Here is a 15,463-nt window from a genome sequence, read left to right on the forward strand (position 1 = left end):
CGTTATGCTTGTTGACCATAAAAGTAGAGAATTTCCGTGTTCGATTTTCGAGAGGTTATTATAATATGTGAAATACTAGCCGAGCACTCTGTGTCTTTTAATCTATGATGATAGGAGATTAAGTATGAGAGTTTAATTGGAGCCGTGTTGCCATATTGACATTTAAAGAAAGTATGTTGTTGATAAGATCAAACACGATAACGCACTCAACGTATTTGCATAAGCAATTAAAGTTAGTAGTTAAATAGTACATACTTCATAATAGATCACTGTAACTGAACTTTGATCTTTAACATACGTTTTGATTCTCCTGTTCAAGATCCAATGCAGTGCATGCACTGTTTGTTAGACGACCGACCTCCCATAAGTGAAGACAAGAGAATATTTGATAGGAAGGTAAGTTGTAATTTTGATTCTGAGTTCTTATGTACCCGTGAAGATCTGGGTTAGAATGAACCTTCAGTAACCCATGCTTGTTGTAAGAGGCCACTAACGGGATCGAGTGGTGAGGCTCGCTGGCTTGGTTGACACATGTCATCGGTTCCCAAATGCGCAGATCGATGCTCATGACGTTGATCACTGCATTGTCTGGCCCAGATTCGTTTATTTACAGACCACCGCCATATAGCTGGAATATTGCTGAGTGTGGCGTAAACCTAACCTCACTCACTCACTGACTGATTTGCTTGCCTTCTGAGACCCATGAAGAAGGTTAGAATTGGTCTTCAGCAACCCACGCATGTCGTAAGAGGCGGGATCGGGTGGTCAGGCTCACTGACTTGGTCGACACATTCCATCGTATCCCAATTGCGTACATCAATGCTAATGACTTTAAAGCCTGGATTGTCTTGTCCAGACTTGATTACCGAATGTCGAGTACTTCATTATACAGTGCCGTTATGATAATCATTAAGATTATCCGTGGGTGCTCGTTCAATTCTCCCGATTGTTATGTGGACTGTTGTGACGAGGCCTGTTGGCCAGTCATTGTTAAGCTACCGCCGATGCGTATTTTCAAAATTTCCATCACTGTCCTGTTTTTCACGCCCTGTGGAATCTGTTTCGTCGTATATCATCAGGTTACTCTCTGACGTGAATGTTGTAACGTCGTCACCTGTTCTCCGACGCTCACTCAAGTTTTAAAAAGTGAGTTAATGAGTGAGTCAATATTTATCGTCACATCGGCAATATTTCAGCCATGATGCAAGACAATACAATATAAAATTTTCCAAAATGTGCCTTGATGAGAACTGAAATACAAATAAACCAATATGAGTGAGTGAGTGAGTATGGTTTTATGCCGTTTTTATCAATATTCCAGCAATATCATGGCAGGGGACACCAGAAATGGGCTTCACACATTGTACCAATGTGGGGAATCGAACCCGGGGATTCAGCGTGACGAACGAACGCTTTGACCACAAGGCTACCCCACCACCCAAATAAATCAGTGATGGTTCATGGATCAGTGTATTTGTGCAGCACAGTTAATAGATTGTTTACATTGACACACAGTAAGTGCACCTGTGAGATGATTTGATTACATTAGGAATATCACAATGAATATAGTCAATTCCCAAGATTGCTGTGTTCGAATTAAGTGTTCACGGTTAAAATGAGGTTATTCATTATTCAATATTATCTTGACATTGAGTAACATATGGTTGCCAGTGGTGTTCGTTGTTGACAAGCTTGGCTTTACTAATTCAGCTGTTTATTGATTTCAACAAGTAGCACCATCCATCAAAGCGTTTTTAAATCCGCACAAGTGCAACATAGTGTTTGTAGTCATTAGTGGATGCTGATTTCAAGAAGATGAGGCTCTTGTTACTCTTTCTGTTGTATGTTTAATTGGTCGTTTTTAAAGAAAATATATAAGTCTTCTTTATCTGAAATTATATGTCGCTTTTGCATGGGAGTAATTTTGTTAAGTGCTACCTGGAAATTTTCTGTTAATTGTCTTCTGTATTCAGTAATGTCTGCGTTTGAAATATCATTGGGAAAACGTCTACCTGTGAAGAGCAATGTTCTGTTTTACAATACCCGTGAAGATCCGGGTTAGAATATTGATCTTCAGCAACCCATGCTTGTCGTAAGAGGTGACTAACGGGATCGGGTGGACAGACTCGCTGACTTGGTTGACACATGTCATCGGTTCCCAATTGTGGAGATCGATGCTCATGTTGTTGATCACTGGATTGTCTGGTCCAGACTCGATTATTTACAAACTGCCATATAGCTGGAATATTGCTGAGTGCGGCGTAAAACTTAACTCACTCACTCACTCACTCTGTTTTAAAAATATCTGATTGACTGTTGGATCGATTGTTGGATTGTTTGATCAAATGATTGTTGCATTGATTGATTGATGCCATTCATCAAATTTTTCATACAGGTGCAGCATGAAACAACAATGTCACATTTATGCGTTATTGTCATTAGAGTATTTGATTGTAGATAAAAAAAGCGATACATCTTTACTAGATCACCCGTTAAAATCCAGGTTACAATTGATCTTCAACAACCCATACTTGTCCACTAATGGAGTCGGGTAGTCAGGCTCGCTGACCTGGCTGACACATGTCATCATTGTATCACAACAGAGATGACACAACTTCATGGATGATCAACGTCTTTATTTGCATAATAGCGACGTTTCGGTATAGCCACCTATAACGTTTTCAAGCATTTATGGTAATGATGGGATGCACCAGTATATATACAAGATACATGTACATATGATAATGAGATAACAATAACAAAGGTGGGACAACATAGCATCAAATAACGTAACATGATGCGCTACGATAACATGGCAATCGTATCACAATTACGTAGATCAATGCTCATCACTGGATTGTCTGGTCCAAACTCGATTATTTACGCTCCCATGTTGTTTAACAACAAAACAGCAAACAATCAGTCATATTTCAGAGGTGGATTGTAATCAGTGGGACCCGTGAAGATCCGGGTTAGAATATTGACCTTCAGTAACCCATTCTTGTCGTAAGAAGCGACTAATGGGATCGGGTGGTCAGACTCGCTGACTTGGTTGACACATGTCATCGGTTCCCAAATGCGCAGATCGATGCTCATGACGTTGATCACTGGATTGTCTGGTCCAGATTCGATTATTTACTGACCGCCGCCATATAGCTGGAATATTGCTGAGTGCGGCGTAAAACTAACCTCACTCACTCACTTAATCAGTGGAACTGTTTCATATGTTGTGTTTATCATTCATATACACTTATTGCACGTGTAGTTTCTGCTGCCCAATAGGCAGGGGTTCTTTTTCCACATTTTCGATAAAAGAAAAGATTCGTGGACTTATTTCAGTTTTTGCATGTCCGTCCGTGCTGTGTTATACAAAGCTAGAAACTATGCTCATTATGTCAGCCATAGGATTTTCTGGTCATGACTCGATTATTTTCAGAAAATCCAGTGATCAACATCATGAGCATCGATCTACGCAATTGGGAAACGATGACATGTGTGAACCAAGTCAGCGAGCCTGACTACCCAATCCCATTAGTTACCTTTACGACAAGCATGGGTTGCTGAAGACCGATACTAGCCCGTATCTTCACGGGTAGTAATATTAAGGGGTAACAAAACATACTCACGCTGATTTATTGTATTACAAGTTCTCAGGACGTAGCACTTTTAGTGAAAATGGAGAGGGCGTCGAAGAGTGAGTGAGTGAGTTTAGTTTTACGCCGGTTTTAGCAATATTAAAGCAAAACCACGGCGGGGAACACCAGAAATGGGCTTCACACATTATACCCATGTGGGGACTTGAACCCGGGTCTTCGGCGCAACGAGCAAACGCTTTATCCACTGAGCTACCCCACCGGCAAGCGTCCTGAAGACAATATATCCGACGAAACAGAATCCATTGGGCGTGAAAGGCAAAACAGCAGTGGAAATTATGAAAGTGGACATCTGAAAGTCAGTGATTGAGCGTGTGTTTGCAAAAAATGATATCCATCAACCGCTCTCGCATAATTCGCAAAATAAAATAAAAACTAACCTCACACCCCAAATAAGCTTCACGTAATGGATAGAAATGGGCCTATGCTTCTAAATAATGGAACTAACCTCACACCCCAAACAAGCTTCACGTAATGGATAGAAATGGGCCTATGCTTCTAAATAATGAAACGACATATAATGGATCGCTTTACCCGCAAACCAACAATACATTCATCTTGGAGACAGACATCAAAGCCAATTGCTTTCTTCTCTTCACAATTGCCTGTCTGTCACACAACTAAATGAAAGTAGGTTTGAAATCATTCATTCCTCTTTACACTGATTAGAAAACCTTCCTACCGAGACCGTGTCTAATGCTATTCTATCCGTTGTAATGCGAAACAAATATGTCTACGCTTACCTGCTCATGCTATAAGGCTTCTGTTAAGTCTTCGTTGTTTTCTAAGCTCTTGAAATTATATCGGGTTTTACTGCAGCCATGTTACAGAAGATAAAGTCACTTGACAGAAAAACAAAGATGTAAGAATGAAATTTTGCCCCAATATTCATGTTCGTGTCCTCTTGTTTTGCTCCTAATAACGAATGATGATAATAATCTGCTATATAACCCATCTCTTTTGTTGTATCATACATTTTTTAATATGAGGTGAGGTGATATTGGGTTATACGTCGTGCTTGAGAATATTTCGCTCATATGACGACGTGCATGCGTGTGTATGTGTATGTGCGGCTGCTTGTACTAGCCCAGACTTAAGCTGGTTTTATAGTGCTAGCCCACTGAGATACCATGCCGCAGTGAAGCATGAATACCCCACTCAGACACATTATACTGACTCCGAGCCGACCAGTCCTTGTTGTACCCATTAATGCCGAGCGCAAGGCAGGGACCAACAACTACCATATTTTAACGTCTTTTGGTATGACGCGGTCGGGATCGAACCCGCGACCTTCCGCTCTCCGGGCGGACGCTCTAACCACTACACCACGGAGGCGGTCCCATTTTTAAGAGAAGAGTTCGTTTATGAAATGATATTATGCATAAGAGCATACATCCAGGTGCGCTCGTTGTAATATTTTTATTCAAATTTGAATATATGCTATTCCAAAAATATTTTCAAACATGTATAACTCGTCCACAAATAAACTTTAGTACATGAATTTTTGCATCAATTTAGAAGAGGGTAATGTCTATACAACCAAGTGGATAATTTTAGATAACGGAGATGTTGAGCGCCATGGTGACGACGTAGTACGGGCCCGACGTCGGATCTCCTGTCTCTCAGTCCAATCTCTCTCAACCTGTTCCGTACAGTTTGACCAGATATCCTCCGAAGTCCAGGCACCCTGGCTGCTGTGCTCTCACCCGTGGCAGTACGATCACGCAAATGTAGTACCCGGGTGTACCGACCATGGACACAGTGGTGACTCGAGGTCTGCCTGGGGACGGTCATTTGTTATACCTGTTTGGTTGTAACGAGCTGCAAGCAGTGATGTCGTGCTCAGACTAACATTCAGACGCATGGCAACAGAAGAATGGTAATCTTCAGCGTGCATTCTTTCAATGACGATGTTCGGTGTCGCAACGTGGCGTAATGATTTGACCTTGAAACTCCTTCAAAACGAATGCCGATTTCCGAAAGTAATCTGGATTTTTATAACCAGACAGTGCACGCCCTTTGCCTCACAATTTCAACTGGAAGGTGATTTCTGTTGCGTTGTGGTGATGCTTTTTTAATTCTTGTAAGAAATCTCATCAAAATCAACATTTTCTGGTAAAATCGATCTTTTACTTGTGCAGTTGTGTAAAATCATGTTATCAACACTTTTGTTACATATTTTGACGATTGTTTGAACACAATAGGTAATTAATAGATTTTTAAAAATACAAAACGCCTATGCGTTTCTTTTTTGGGATAGTATATGTACTGTTGGTGTTTAAAACTCCAATACGCTAATGACGCCTATATTTGATAATATGTCGAACTGATAATCAGTTATAATATAATAAGTCATCTTCTATAGCGCACAGCCTCCAAACACCCAGTGATTGCTCGCGGCGCTTAATCAGAATCTGATTCTTATTACCCCGGATAACCCAAGCTGCCTGTTAGGCGTTAGAAGGTTATAGTCACATGACTTTATCCAACCGGGTACCCATTTTCTGCTGGGTGAGCAGAGGCAATTTGAACAAACTCACTTGCCTAAAGTGAGACCACATGCATCACATGTGCTTCGTTGTGGGGCAGGACTGAAGTCCTAGAAACTCTCAGGAGTCAAGCTGCCAAACACGGTCACCCATCCAAGGATTGTCCGAGCTCGACGTTGCTTAACAGTCACCTGTTGGTGCCAGGAAACTTAAAAGAAACTCTATGCTGGCCCTCGTGTAGCTTTTATTAGTGTGACCGTTTACCTTCAATTATACCTACTTTCAGGGTAGACTTCATGATCACCTTCTATCCTGAAATAGCTGGATTTCATCTGCTCTCTTGAAATGTCTGGACTTTATCGTTGTTCCTGAAAATCTCTCCTGAAATTGTTTGATATCTTCTTCAATCATGAAATTGCTTGATTTCACCTTCTTTCCTGAAATTACTTGATTTTATCTTTCCTCCTGAAATTGCCCTGAAATTAATTGATTTCATCTTCTCTCCAGAAATTGCTGGATTTTAACTTTTCCCCTGAAATTGGATTTCATCTTCTCTCCAGAAATTGCTGGATTTTAACTTTTACCCTGAAATTGGATTTCATCTTCTCTCCCGAAATTGCTGGATTTCATCTCTTTTCTTGAATTTACTGGATTTTATATTTTCTTTTGAAATTCTCCTAAAATTGCTGGATCTTATCTTCTTTCCTAAAATTACTGGATTTTATCTTTTCTCATGAAATTCTCCTAAAATTGCTTGATTTCATCTTCTATCCTGAAATTACTTGATTTCATCAGTTCTTCTTCCCGAAGTTGCCAGATTCATCTTCTCTCCTGAATGTACTGGATTTTATGTATTCTATTGAAAATCTCTTAAAATTGCTGGATTTTATCTTCTTTCCTGAAACTGCTTGATTTCATCTTCTTTCCTAAGGTTGCTGGATTTTATCTTTTCTCCTGAAATTCTCCTGAAGTTGCTGGATTTGTTCTTTACTCCTGAAATTCTCTCCTGAAATTGCTTGATTTCATTTTCTTTCCTCAAACTGCTGGATTTTATCTTTTCTCCTGAAATTTCTGGATTATTGAATCTTCTCTCCTGGAATTGCTTGATAAAAAATTATCATATTACTGTTTTTAACCTTCTCTCTTCAAATTATCTACTGCAATTGCAGGATTAAAAAGAGACCAACATGCATGCTTCATACATGGGTTTCACATAATCAGATCATGGATTTCAGATATTAAATCTTAATATTTCAAAATGTTGGAGTTAATATTATCAATATCAATAATATCAATAAGAACGTTTATTCCGTATAATGAAAGATTAGAATTATCGTTAAAAAACGATTAACGAGATCGGGTGTTTAGTCTCGCTGACTTGATTGACACATGTCATCGTATCTCAATAGATCGATGTTCATTACTTAAACCCTTGATTGTGGGGTTCAGACTCGATTATTTACAATGACCGTCATATACCTGCAACATAGCTACACAGACTTCTTCATTAAACGACAAACACAACTATGTTCGTTCAATGCATTATGATAATCATTAAGATTCGCATAACTGTCATGGGTGCTCTGTCAATTCTTCAGAATACCTTCTGCGTTGTGACCCGACTGTTGTGTTGACGTTGTCGCCACAGATGAGGCATCTGCCTGTGGACCATTCATTGCTAAGCTACCGCTGATGCCACTACACACGCCGATCACCATTGTGCTTTGATTCAAGCCTTCTCATTTGTTCTGTGCTAGTTCGTCTTTTCCATTGTGCGTGAGACACCACGTCTATTGTTGTCTATGGTTTCGGAAAGGAGATACCTTGTATTGGTATTGTGTAAGTAGCCCTTTCTTCATTGTTGTCTATGGTCCCGACAAGGAGATACCTTGTACTGGCATTGTGTAAGTAGCCCTTTCTTCTTTGTTGTCTATGGTACCGACAAGGAGATACCTTGCATTGGTATTGTGTAAGTAGCCCTTTCTTCATTGTTGTCTATGGTCCCGACAAGGAGATACCTTGTATTAGCATTGTGTAAGTAGCCCTTTCTTCATTGTTGTCTATGGTCCCGACAAGGAGATACCTTGTATTAGCATTGTGTAAGTAGCCCTTTCTTCATTGTTGTCTATGGTCCCGACAAGGAGATACCTTGTATTGGTATTGTGTAAGTAGCCCTTTCTTCATTGTTGTCTATGGTCCCGACAAGGAGATACCTTGTATTGGTATTGTGTAAGTAGCCCTTTCTTCATTGTTGTCTATGGTCCCGACAAGGAGATACCTTGTATTACTATTGTGTAAGTAGCCCTTTCTTCTTTGTTGTCTATGGTCCCGGCAAGGAGATACCTTGTATTGGTATTGTGTAAGTAGCCCTTTCTTCTTTGTTGTCTATGGTCCCGACAAGGAGATACCTATGCTACAGTAGACTCAGGGGTTCGTCACAAAGGTATAATTTCAGGCCACCTCTTGCAACCATCCACAACCTGTAGTCGGTATAGCTCACAATAGTTTCAGGTGATGTAATAATAGTTCCCAGGGCCGGAATACTTCGTTCTGGGATATTAAAAGCACACTGTTCCGAAACAGTATAACCAGGATTAGTCAGTTCTCTGCCTCATACATCATAATTAAGGTATTGTTCATGCATTGAATATAGGAAGTGTATTTATCTTGAGTATTAAGCATTTGTTCACAGACGTAGTAGTATAAGCTGTAATTTATATTCGAAATATGACCACTGTATGATGCTCTGTGGAAGTATTAATTTAATTTTAACCTATATGATGCTTTGTGTAGGAATTTAAACCTATGTGGTATTTTCTGAAAGTATTAGACCTGTATGATGCTATGTGAAAATATTACACCTGTATGATGCTTTGTGAAAGTTTTACACCTGTATGATGCTTTGTGAAATTATTAAACCTGTATGATGTTATGTGAAAGCATTAAACCTGTATGATGCTTTGTGAAAGTATTAAGCCTGTATCAGGCTATGAACAAACTCACTTGCCTAAGGTGAGACCACATGTATCAATGTGTTTCGTTGTGGGGCAGGACTGAAGTCATAGAAACTCTCAGGAGTCAAGTGGCCAAACACGGTCACCCATCCAAGGATTGTCCGAGCTCGACGTTGCTTAACTTCACCGATTCGTGACCTGAGCTCTACGCACAGGACCACACACCACCACAAATTCGTTTATCACATGTGTGCCTTGTGTGTAACGAGTGAGTGATTGTAGCCTTTCCCATTCAACATCAAGGGCATGCCACAGCGTTCTATAAACTGTCACAGTAGACCAGACAATGAATAGGTGAATGAGTCACAGAAGTCGCACACTTGTTCGATGTTTTTCAGCCTATTCCAGGCATGTTAGTTCAGTGAAGGCTTATTGTTCTATGTGACGCGATTCTTAAATGTTTACCAGTTCCGAAAACTGAAGAACAATTGTCTTGTGCGCACAACCCCTTTGATTGTAATCATGGCGAAACCTCGGATTTGAAGCAAAGAACACCTTTGCACTGGTTTAAATCACTTGGCCATCTGTGTTCTTTTGAACAAGAAGACACGGTCAGCCAGGGCAGTGTAATACCCCCATTTCACTGATCTGCGATCGGTCCCGATTAATTTTTTTCGAAAAGTCGTAGTTTAATCGTATTAAATCCATCTGGAATGGGTAGTGACACAGTCGATCGCCATCTTCCAGAAATCTAAAGCTCCAATGTGTTAAAGTAATTGACGTTTCAGCGAGACATATAAAAACATGTGTCGTGGAATGTTGTTAAACAATTGTCCCTGTTTTGCTTCAGACGTCCAGACATGAAGTGCGTGCTATCGCTGTGGCTGTCGGTGTTGTACGTCGTGTGCTGCCACCTCCAGGTGACGTCGGGGTCAGATGTGTTCCTCGTGAAGGTTGTGTCGTCGCAGAGAGTATGTGACCGGCTGTGTGTCTACACCTCACGGTGCCAAGCGTATCACTGGGACGACACTACCAGAGCTTGTCACCTTTCAACACAACCTTCATCTACTAATACCGACTTCACAAATTACAAGGTAACTTTGCTACTTTAAGAGAAGTAAAATAAGTGTTGATTCAAATATGATCGTATATTGTTTCCTAAATTCCGTCTTGATACACGTGGGTATTGACAAAGCAATTCAATCACTGCATTTGATCGTATTTAATTTACTCAGTGAACGCTGATCGTTTGAAGAGGATGTCGTTACCGATTAGAACGGTGTCATTTATAGTTAACGCATTATTGCACAGGAGTTTTTGCTTGAAAGGTATGGACGCCCGCAGGGCCAATAAATGATCACTCAATATATGGATTACAATAGGAGGGAAACACCCATAACAGTACTTTTCCAAGCTAAATCTTTAATGATTTCATATTTGTCAATATATAATTACTGTAAGTAATAAATGTTTTTTTTCCCACTGTATCTCTCTTGTGGCCTTAAATAAACACGTTGCTAACACATGTATATCAAGTGAAACACGTTTTGTTGCATTGTCCCAGTTACACCGATGCCAGAGATGATCTCTACAAGACTTGTTTTACAAATTGGTCTTTTAAGTTTTATTCTTTTAATGATATGCTGAAAGTAGGTTTATTCTTTCCATACCAGAAGTAATGTTAGCTACTGTCAAGGCCTGCACGTTTATTTTATCTATTCGTAAATATAAGTTGTTATACAACAATGGATAGATCTTCTTGCCATTTTATATCTTACCCCTTTTACTCTGGATATATGTTAATTTCCTTATAGCTCATTTAAAATATTTGTATGGCGTATTTTGCCAGCATTTACATGTATATACTAGCATGTGATTTGTGCATTTTGTATCTTATTTGCTACTGTGATGTATTTGATAGCTCCTGTGATTAATTGTATATTTTACAGTCTCTCATAACTCTTACATAGAGTGGCTTGTTACATTTAATCTGCTTTATGTATGTTTTAGAATTGTAATGCCTATTGTAACAATGAGAGACTTTAATAAGCAATATGTCTGTCTGTCTGTCTCTGACTGTCTGTCTGTCTGTCTGTCATCTTGGGGCTGTGTGGCAACTGATGAACGTCCACACGTCCACTGCAATTATAAGAGAAGAACACAGTTAGCTGAAGTGATGTAGTAAAATAGTGGATTTTTATTCCGTTACAAACTGAGTAGGGGGAACTTTCGATTTGTACCACGCACTGATCATTCTTCGTGTTGACAACCACGCACTGATCATTCTACGTGTTGAGAACCACGCACTGATTATGCTACGTGTTGAGAATCACGCACTGATCATTTTACGTGTTGAGAACCACGCACTGATCATTCTTCGTGTTGAGAACCACGCATTGATCATTCTTCGTGTTGAGAACCAAGCACTGATCGTTCTAGATATTGAGCACCAAGCACTGATCATTGCACATGTTGAGAACCACGCACTGATCATTCTACGTGTTGAGAACCACGCACAGATCGTTCTACGTGTTGAGAATCACGCACTGATCATTCTACGTGTTGAGAACCACGCACTGATCATTCTTCGTGTTGAGAACCACGCACTGATCATTCTACGTGTTGAGAACCACGCACAGATCGTTCTACGTGTTGAGAACCACGCACTGATCATTCTAGATATTGAGAACCACGCACTGATCATTGTAGATATTGAGTACCACGCACTGATCATTCTAGATATTGAGTACCACGCACTGATCATTAAACGTGTTCAGAACCGCGCACTGATCGTTCTAGATATTGAGTACCACACACTGATCATTCTACGTGTTGAGAATCACGCTCTGATCATCCTACGTGTTGAGAACCACGCACTGATCATCCTACGTGTTGAGAACCACGCACTGATCATCCTATGTGTTGAGAACCGTGCATTGATAATTCTCTGTGTTGAAAACCACGCACGGATCATTCTACGTGTTGAGAACCGCGCACTGATCATTCTACATGTTGAGAACCTCGCTCCTCATCATTCTACTTTTGTGAGCCACGCACTGATCATTCTACGTGTTGAGAACCGCGCACTGATCGTTCTCTGTGTTGAAAACCAAGCACTGATCATTCTACGTGTTGAGAACTTCGCTTCTCATCATTCTACGTGTTATGAACCACGCACTGATCATCCTACGTGTTGAAAACAACGCACTGATAATTTTATGTGTTGAAAACCACGCACTGATCATCCTATGTGGTGAAAACTACGCACTGATCATTCTATGTGTTGAAAACCACGCACCGTTCATTCTACGTGTTGAGAACCACGCACTGATCATTCTACGTGTTGAGAACCACGCACTGATCATCCTACGTGTTGAGAACCACGCACTGATTATTCTATGTGTTGAAAACCGCGCACTGATCACTCTATGTGTTGAGAACCACGCACTGATCATTCTATGCGTTGAAAACCACACGCTAAACCAAGTATGTTAAAATTTTTGGAATTATTAAGAAACCCATCTAAAGAGAGTATTGCAAAATTATGTAAATGCATAAAGTTATGCAAATTAGTGTGCGATGCTATTTTATTACAAAGGACCCCTTTTAAATGCTCACTTTGAAATTAGACTTATCTTCATCATAAACGATAGCTGACGTAAACAATACTAACTTTAATACTGAAGCTATTAAGTAGCTACCATGGAGTCTCACTATCACTATAAAAAGAAACAGGTAGGAGGGGTCGTCTCAAACGGTGTGTCAGGACGGGTGTCACAGACAGTGGTTGGGGTCGGGCTGGGGGATAGAGATATCAGCTGAGATAAGATAATCCTTCAGGGGAAATAAACTGGGGAAGCAAGGAAGCAAGCGGCATGTCAAAACAATTTACAAAGAATATCCAGTCCTGTCGATCATCGAGTGGTCATGCCACCTATATATTTTGAGACATTTAATAACGATGGCTGATTTAAGCTTTTCTATGGGTAACATACTCGTTTACATGTCTCAACATAAACTTTATGAAAGAAAGACACGTAAGATGTTCATCAATAGATGAGATATATTCAACACACATGAGAAAGCACAAAATATCTTTGAGATGACCTTGAGCCCGTAGGCAGCACATGCATTTCATGCCAGGTGAGTCGACGGTCCGTCGTCATACCTGGCTGAGCGACCTAATTGCTATCTATAGTCTGATCTATCATTTTCAGCAGCTACCGGTAAGTTTTGCCCGATTTTACGAGTAAACATGTTTTTCTGGATATCCTATTACGCATCCCGCTGAACGCCCAGTTAGGCAGATGTGGGTTATTTCGACATATGCTATTTGCAATTGTGTCAGTTTTAGGGATACAGAGTAACAGCCTAAAAACAGTTTTTTTTCTATTTCCGACAGTACTTTAGTGATAGCTCTGCTCCGTTCCAGTTGTCAACAACGATTTATTGACAGTTATTAATAAGATCTCATCGTATGGATATCTAAATTATTATCTGATGCAGGCGATCAAATCTGTTGCCAAGATTGTAATATTTTTCTTTTGGGAAGAATTATTTAGATCATCATCTATTTAGTCTTTTGATCTTGATAGCATATATAAAGCTTACAAGGACACACACCAAAAGATCTTATGAAATGTTCTTAAGTGGAGGGGCGGTGGGGTAGCCTAATAGTTAAAGCGTTCACTCGTCACGCGGAAGACCCGGGTTCGATTCCCCACATGGGTACAATGTGTGAAGCCCATTTCTGGTGCCCCTGCAGTGATATTAATTAAAGTGGCGTAAAATAATACTCACTCACTCACTCACTCACTCACTCACTCACTCACTCACTCACTCACTCACTCACTCACTCACCCACTCACCCCCACCCACCCAAAACTCACTCACTCACTCACTCCTCCTAAGTGGAAACGTTCGTGTAAATGGTATATACTTCAGGTCCAAAACGCAATTCATCATCGATTAACCATAGGCATTTAATATTTTGTTTGATCCATAACCGCTATTAAACATTGGTGTCTACTTTCCTCTACCAGGCTGTCTATTTTAGTACCATGGACACGTTTTAAATGTTTACGAGTATTTGCAACGGTTTTAAATCAAATTTCATTTTATGATGTTCATTTTGCTCAAACATTTAAGTAAAAGTGAGTGAGTGAGCATATTTTTACTTCGCTTTTAGCAATATTCCAGCAATATGGGGACACCAGAAATGGGCTTCACACATTGTACCCATGTGGGGAATCGAACCCGAGTCTTCGGCGTGACGAGCGAATGCTTTAACCACTAGGCTACCCCTCCGCCCCTTAAGTAAAAGTAAAAACAGTGGTGTGGTTGTGCTGTTTAATCTGGACTGCAAGTGTAGAACATGACGTCGAGAGACATTTGCTTGCTTGAAAATAACATCATACGTTCTCGATAAAGGGTTGTTTTTCAGGAATTATATGATCAATTCCTTTATGGTCTCAAATTACACATGGCGATCAACGATTAATTGATTAGCAGTCAAGTGCTGTTGAAGCATGACACATGTCGGGTTTCTTTGAGGAACAAATATACACACGTATTGATGTCCTCCAAAACGTGTTGTGACTATTGATGCTGACCTCATATCCCCACAACAGATATGGATAATTGAGTCAGTGTATATGAAAACTGTGTTTACATATCGATATTGAAGATGAGACGTATGTTTATCGCAAAATATTTCATACGGTCAATGCAAACAGGCACACTTGTGTATATTTGGTGAGTTTCTATTACATTTGTAAATGAAAACATGAGTTCTACTGAAATGTCAGTCACCAGATCGACAGTTCAACAGTTCACTGAGCAACTCGTATCCAGAATATATTTCTTTCTTTAAGGCACGACATTGCGTTTCAATAGAGATTGGAATGATGTGTGCGACTTGCGTTTGTGCAATTCCGGTTCAAATGAATGCACCCTGAAAGTTTGTTCTATTTCTTTGTTTGTTGTTTTACGCCGCACTCAGCAATATTCCAGCCATTTGGCGGCGGTCTGTAAATAATCGAGTCTGAACCAGACAATCCAATGATCAACAGCATGAACATCGATCTAGACAATTGGAATACGATGACATGTGTCAAGCATTGGTTGCTGAAGGCCAGTTCTAAACGTATCGTTACGGGTCCACCCTCAAACACTGGTGTCACTTGTGTTTATATGATGTGCCCAGTGTATTAACCCTAGCGCGGCGGGGCGGTGGGGTAGCCTAGTGGTTAAAGCGTTCAATCGTCACGCGGAAGACCCGGATTCGATTCCCCATATGGGTACAATGTGTGAAACCCATTTTTGGTATCCCCCGCCGTGATAAAAGCGGCGTAAAACTAGAATATTG

General features: G+C 40.3%; 1 protein-coding gene across 1 annotated transcript in view; it reads left to right on the forward strand.

The window, feature by feature from the left end:
* The first annotated feature begins 313 nt into the window (after positions 1-313).
* Positions 314-15,463, forward strand: part of LOC124264003 (mucin-2-like) — a 51,339-nt gene continuing 36,189 nt past the window's right edge. Inside the window, exons 1-2 of the mRNA XM_046698726.1 lie at positions 314-396; positions 9,947-10,190. Of these exons, the coding sequence (XP_046554682.1) occupies positions 9,957-10,190 (234 nt within the window). The 5' untranslated portion in view covers positions 314-396; positions 9,947-9,956. The remainder of the gene's footprint in view (positions 397-9,946; positions 10,191-15,463) is intronic.

This window comes from Haliotis rubra, unplaced genomic scaffold (genome assembly GCF_003918875.1).
Source record: "Haliotis rubra isolate DU_JTF1 unplaced genomic scaffold, ASM391887v1 Scf900, whole genome shotgun sequence".
Taxonomy (NCBI): domain Eukaryota; kingdom Metazoa; phylum Mollusca; class Gastropoda; order Lepetellida; family Haliotidae; genus Haliotis; species Haliotis rubra.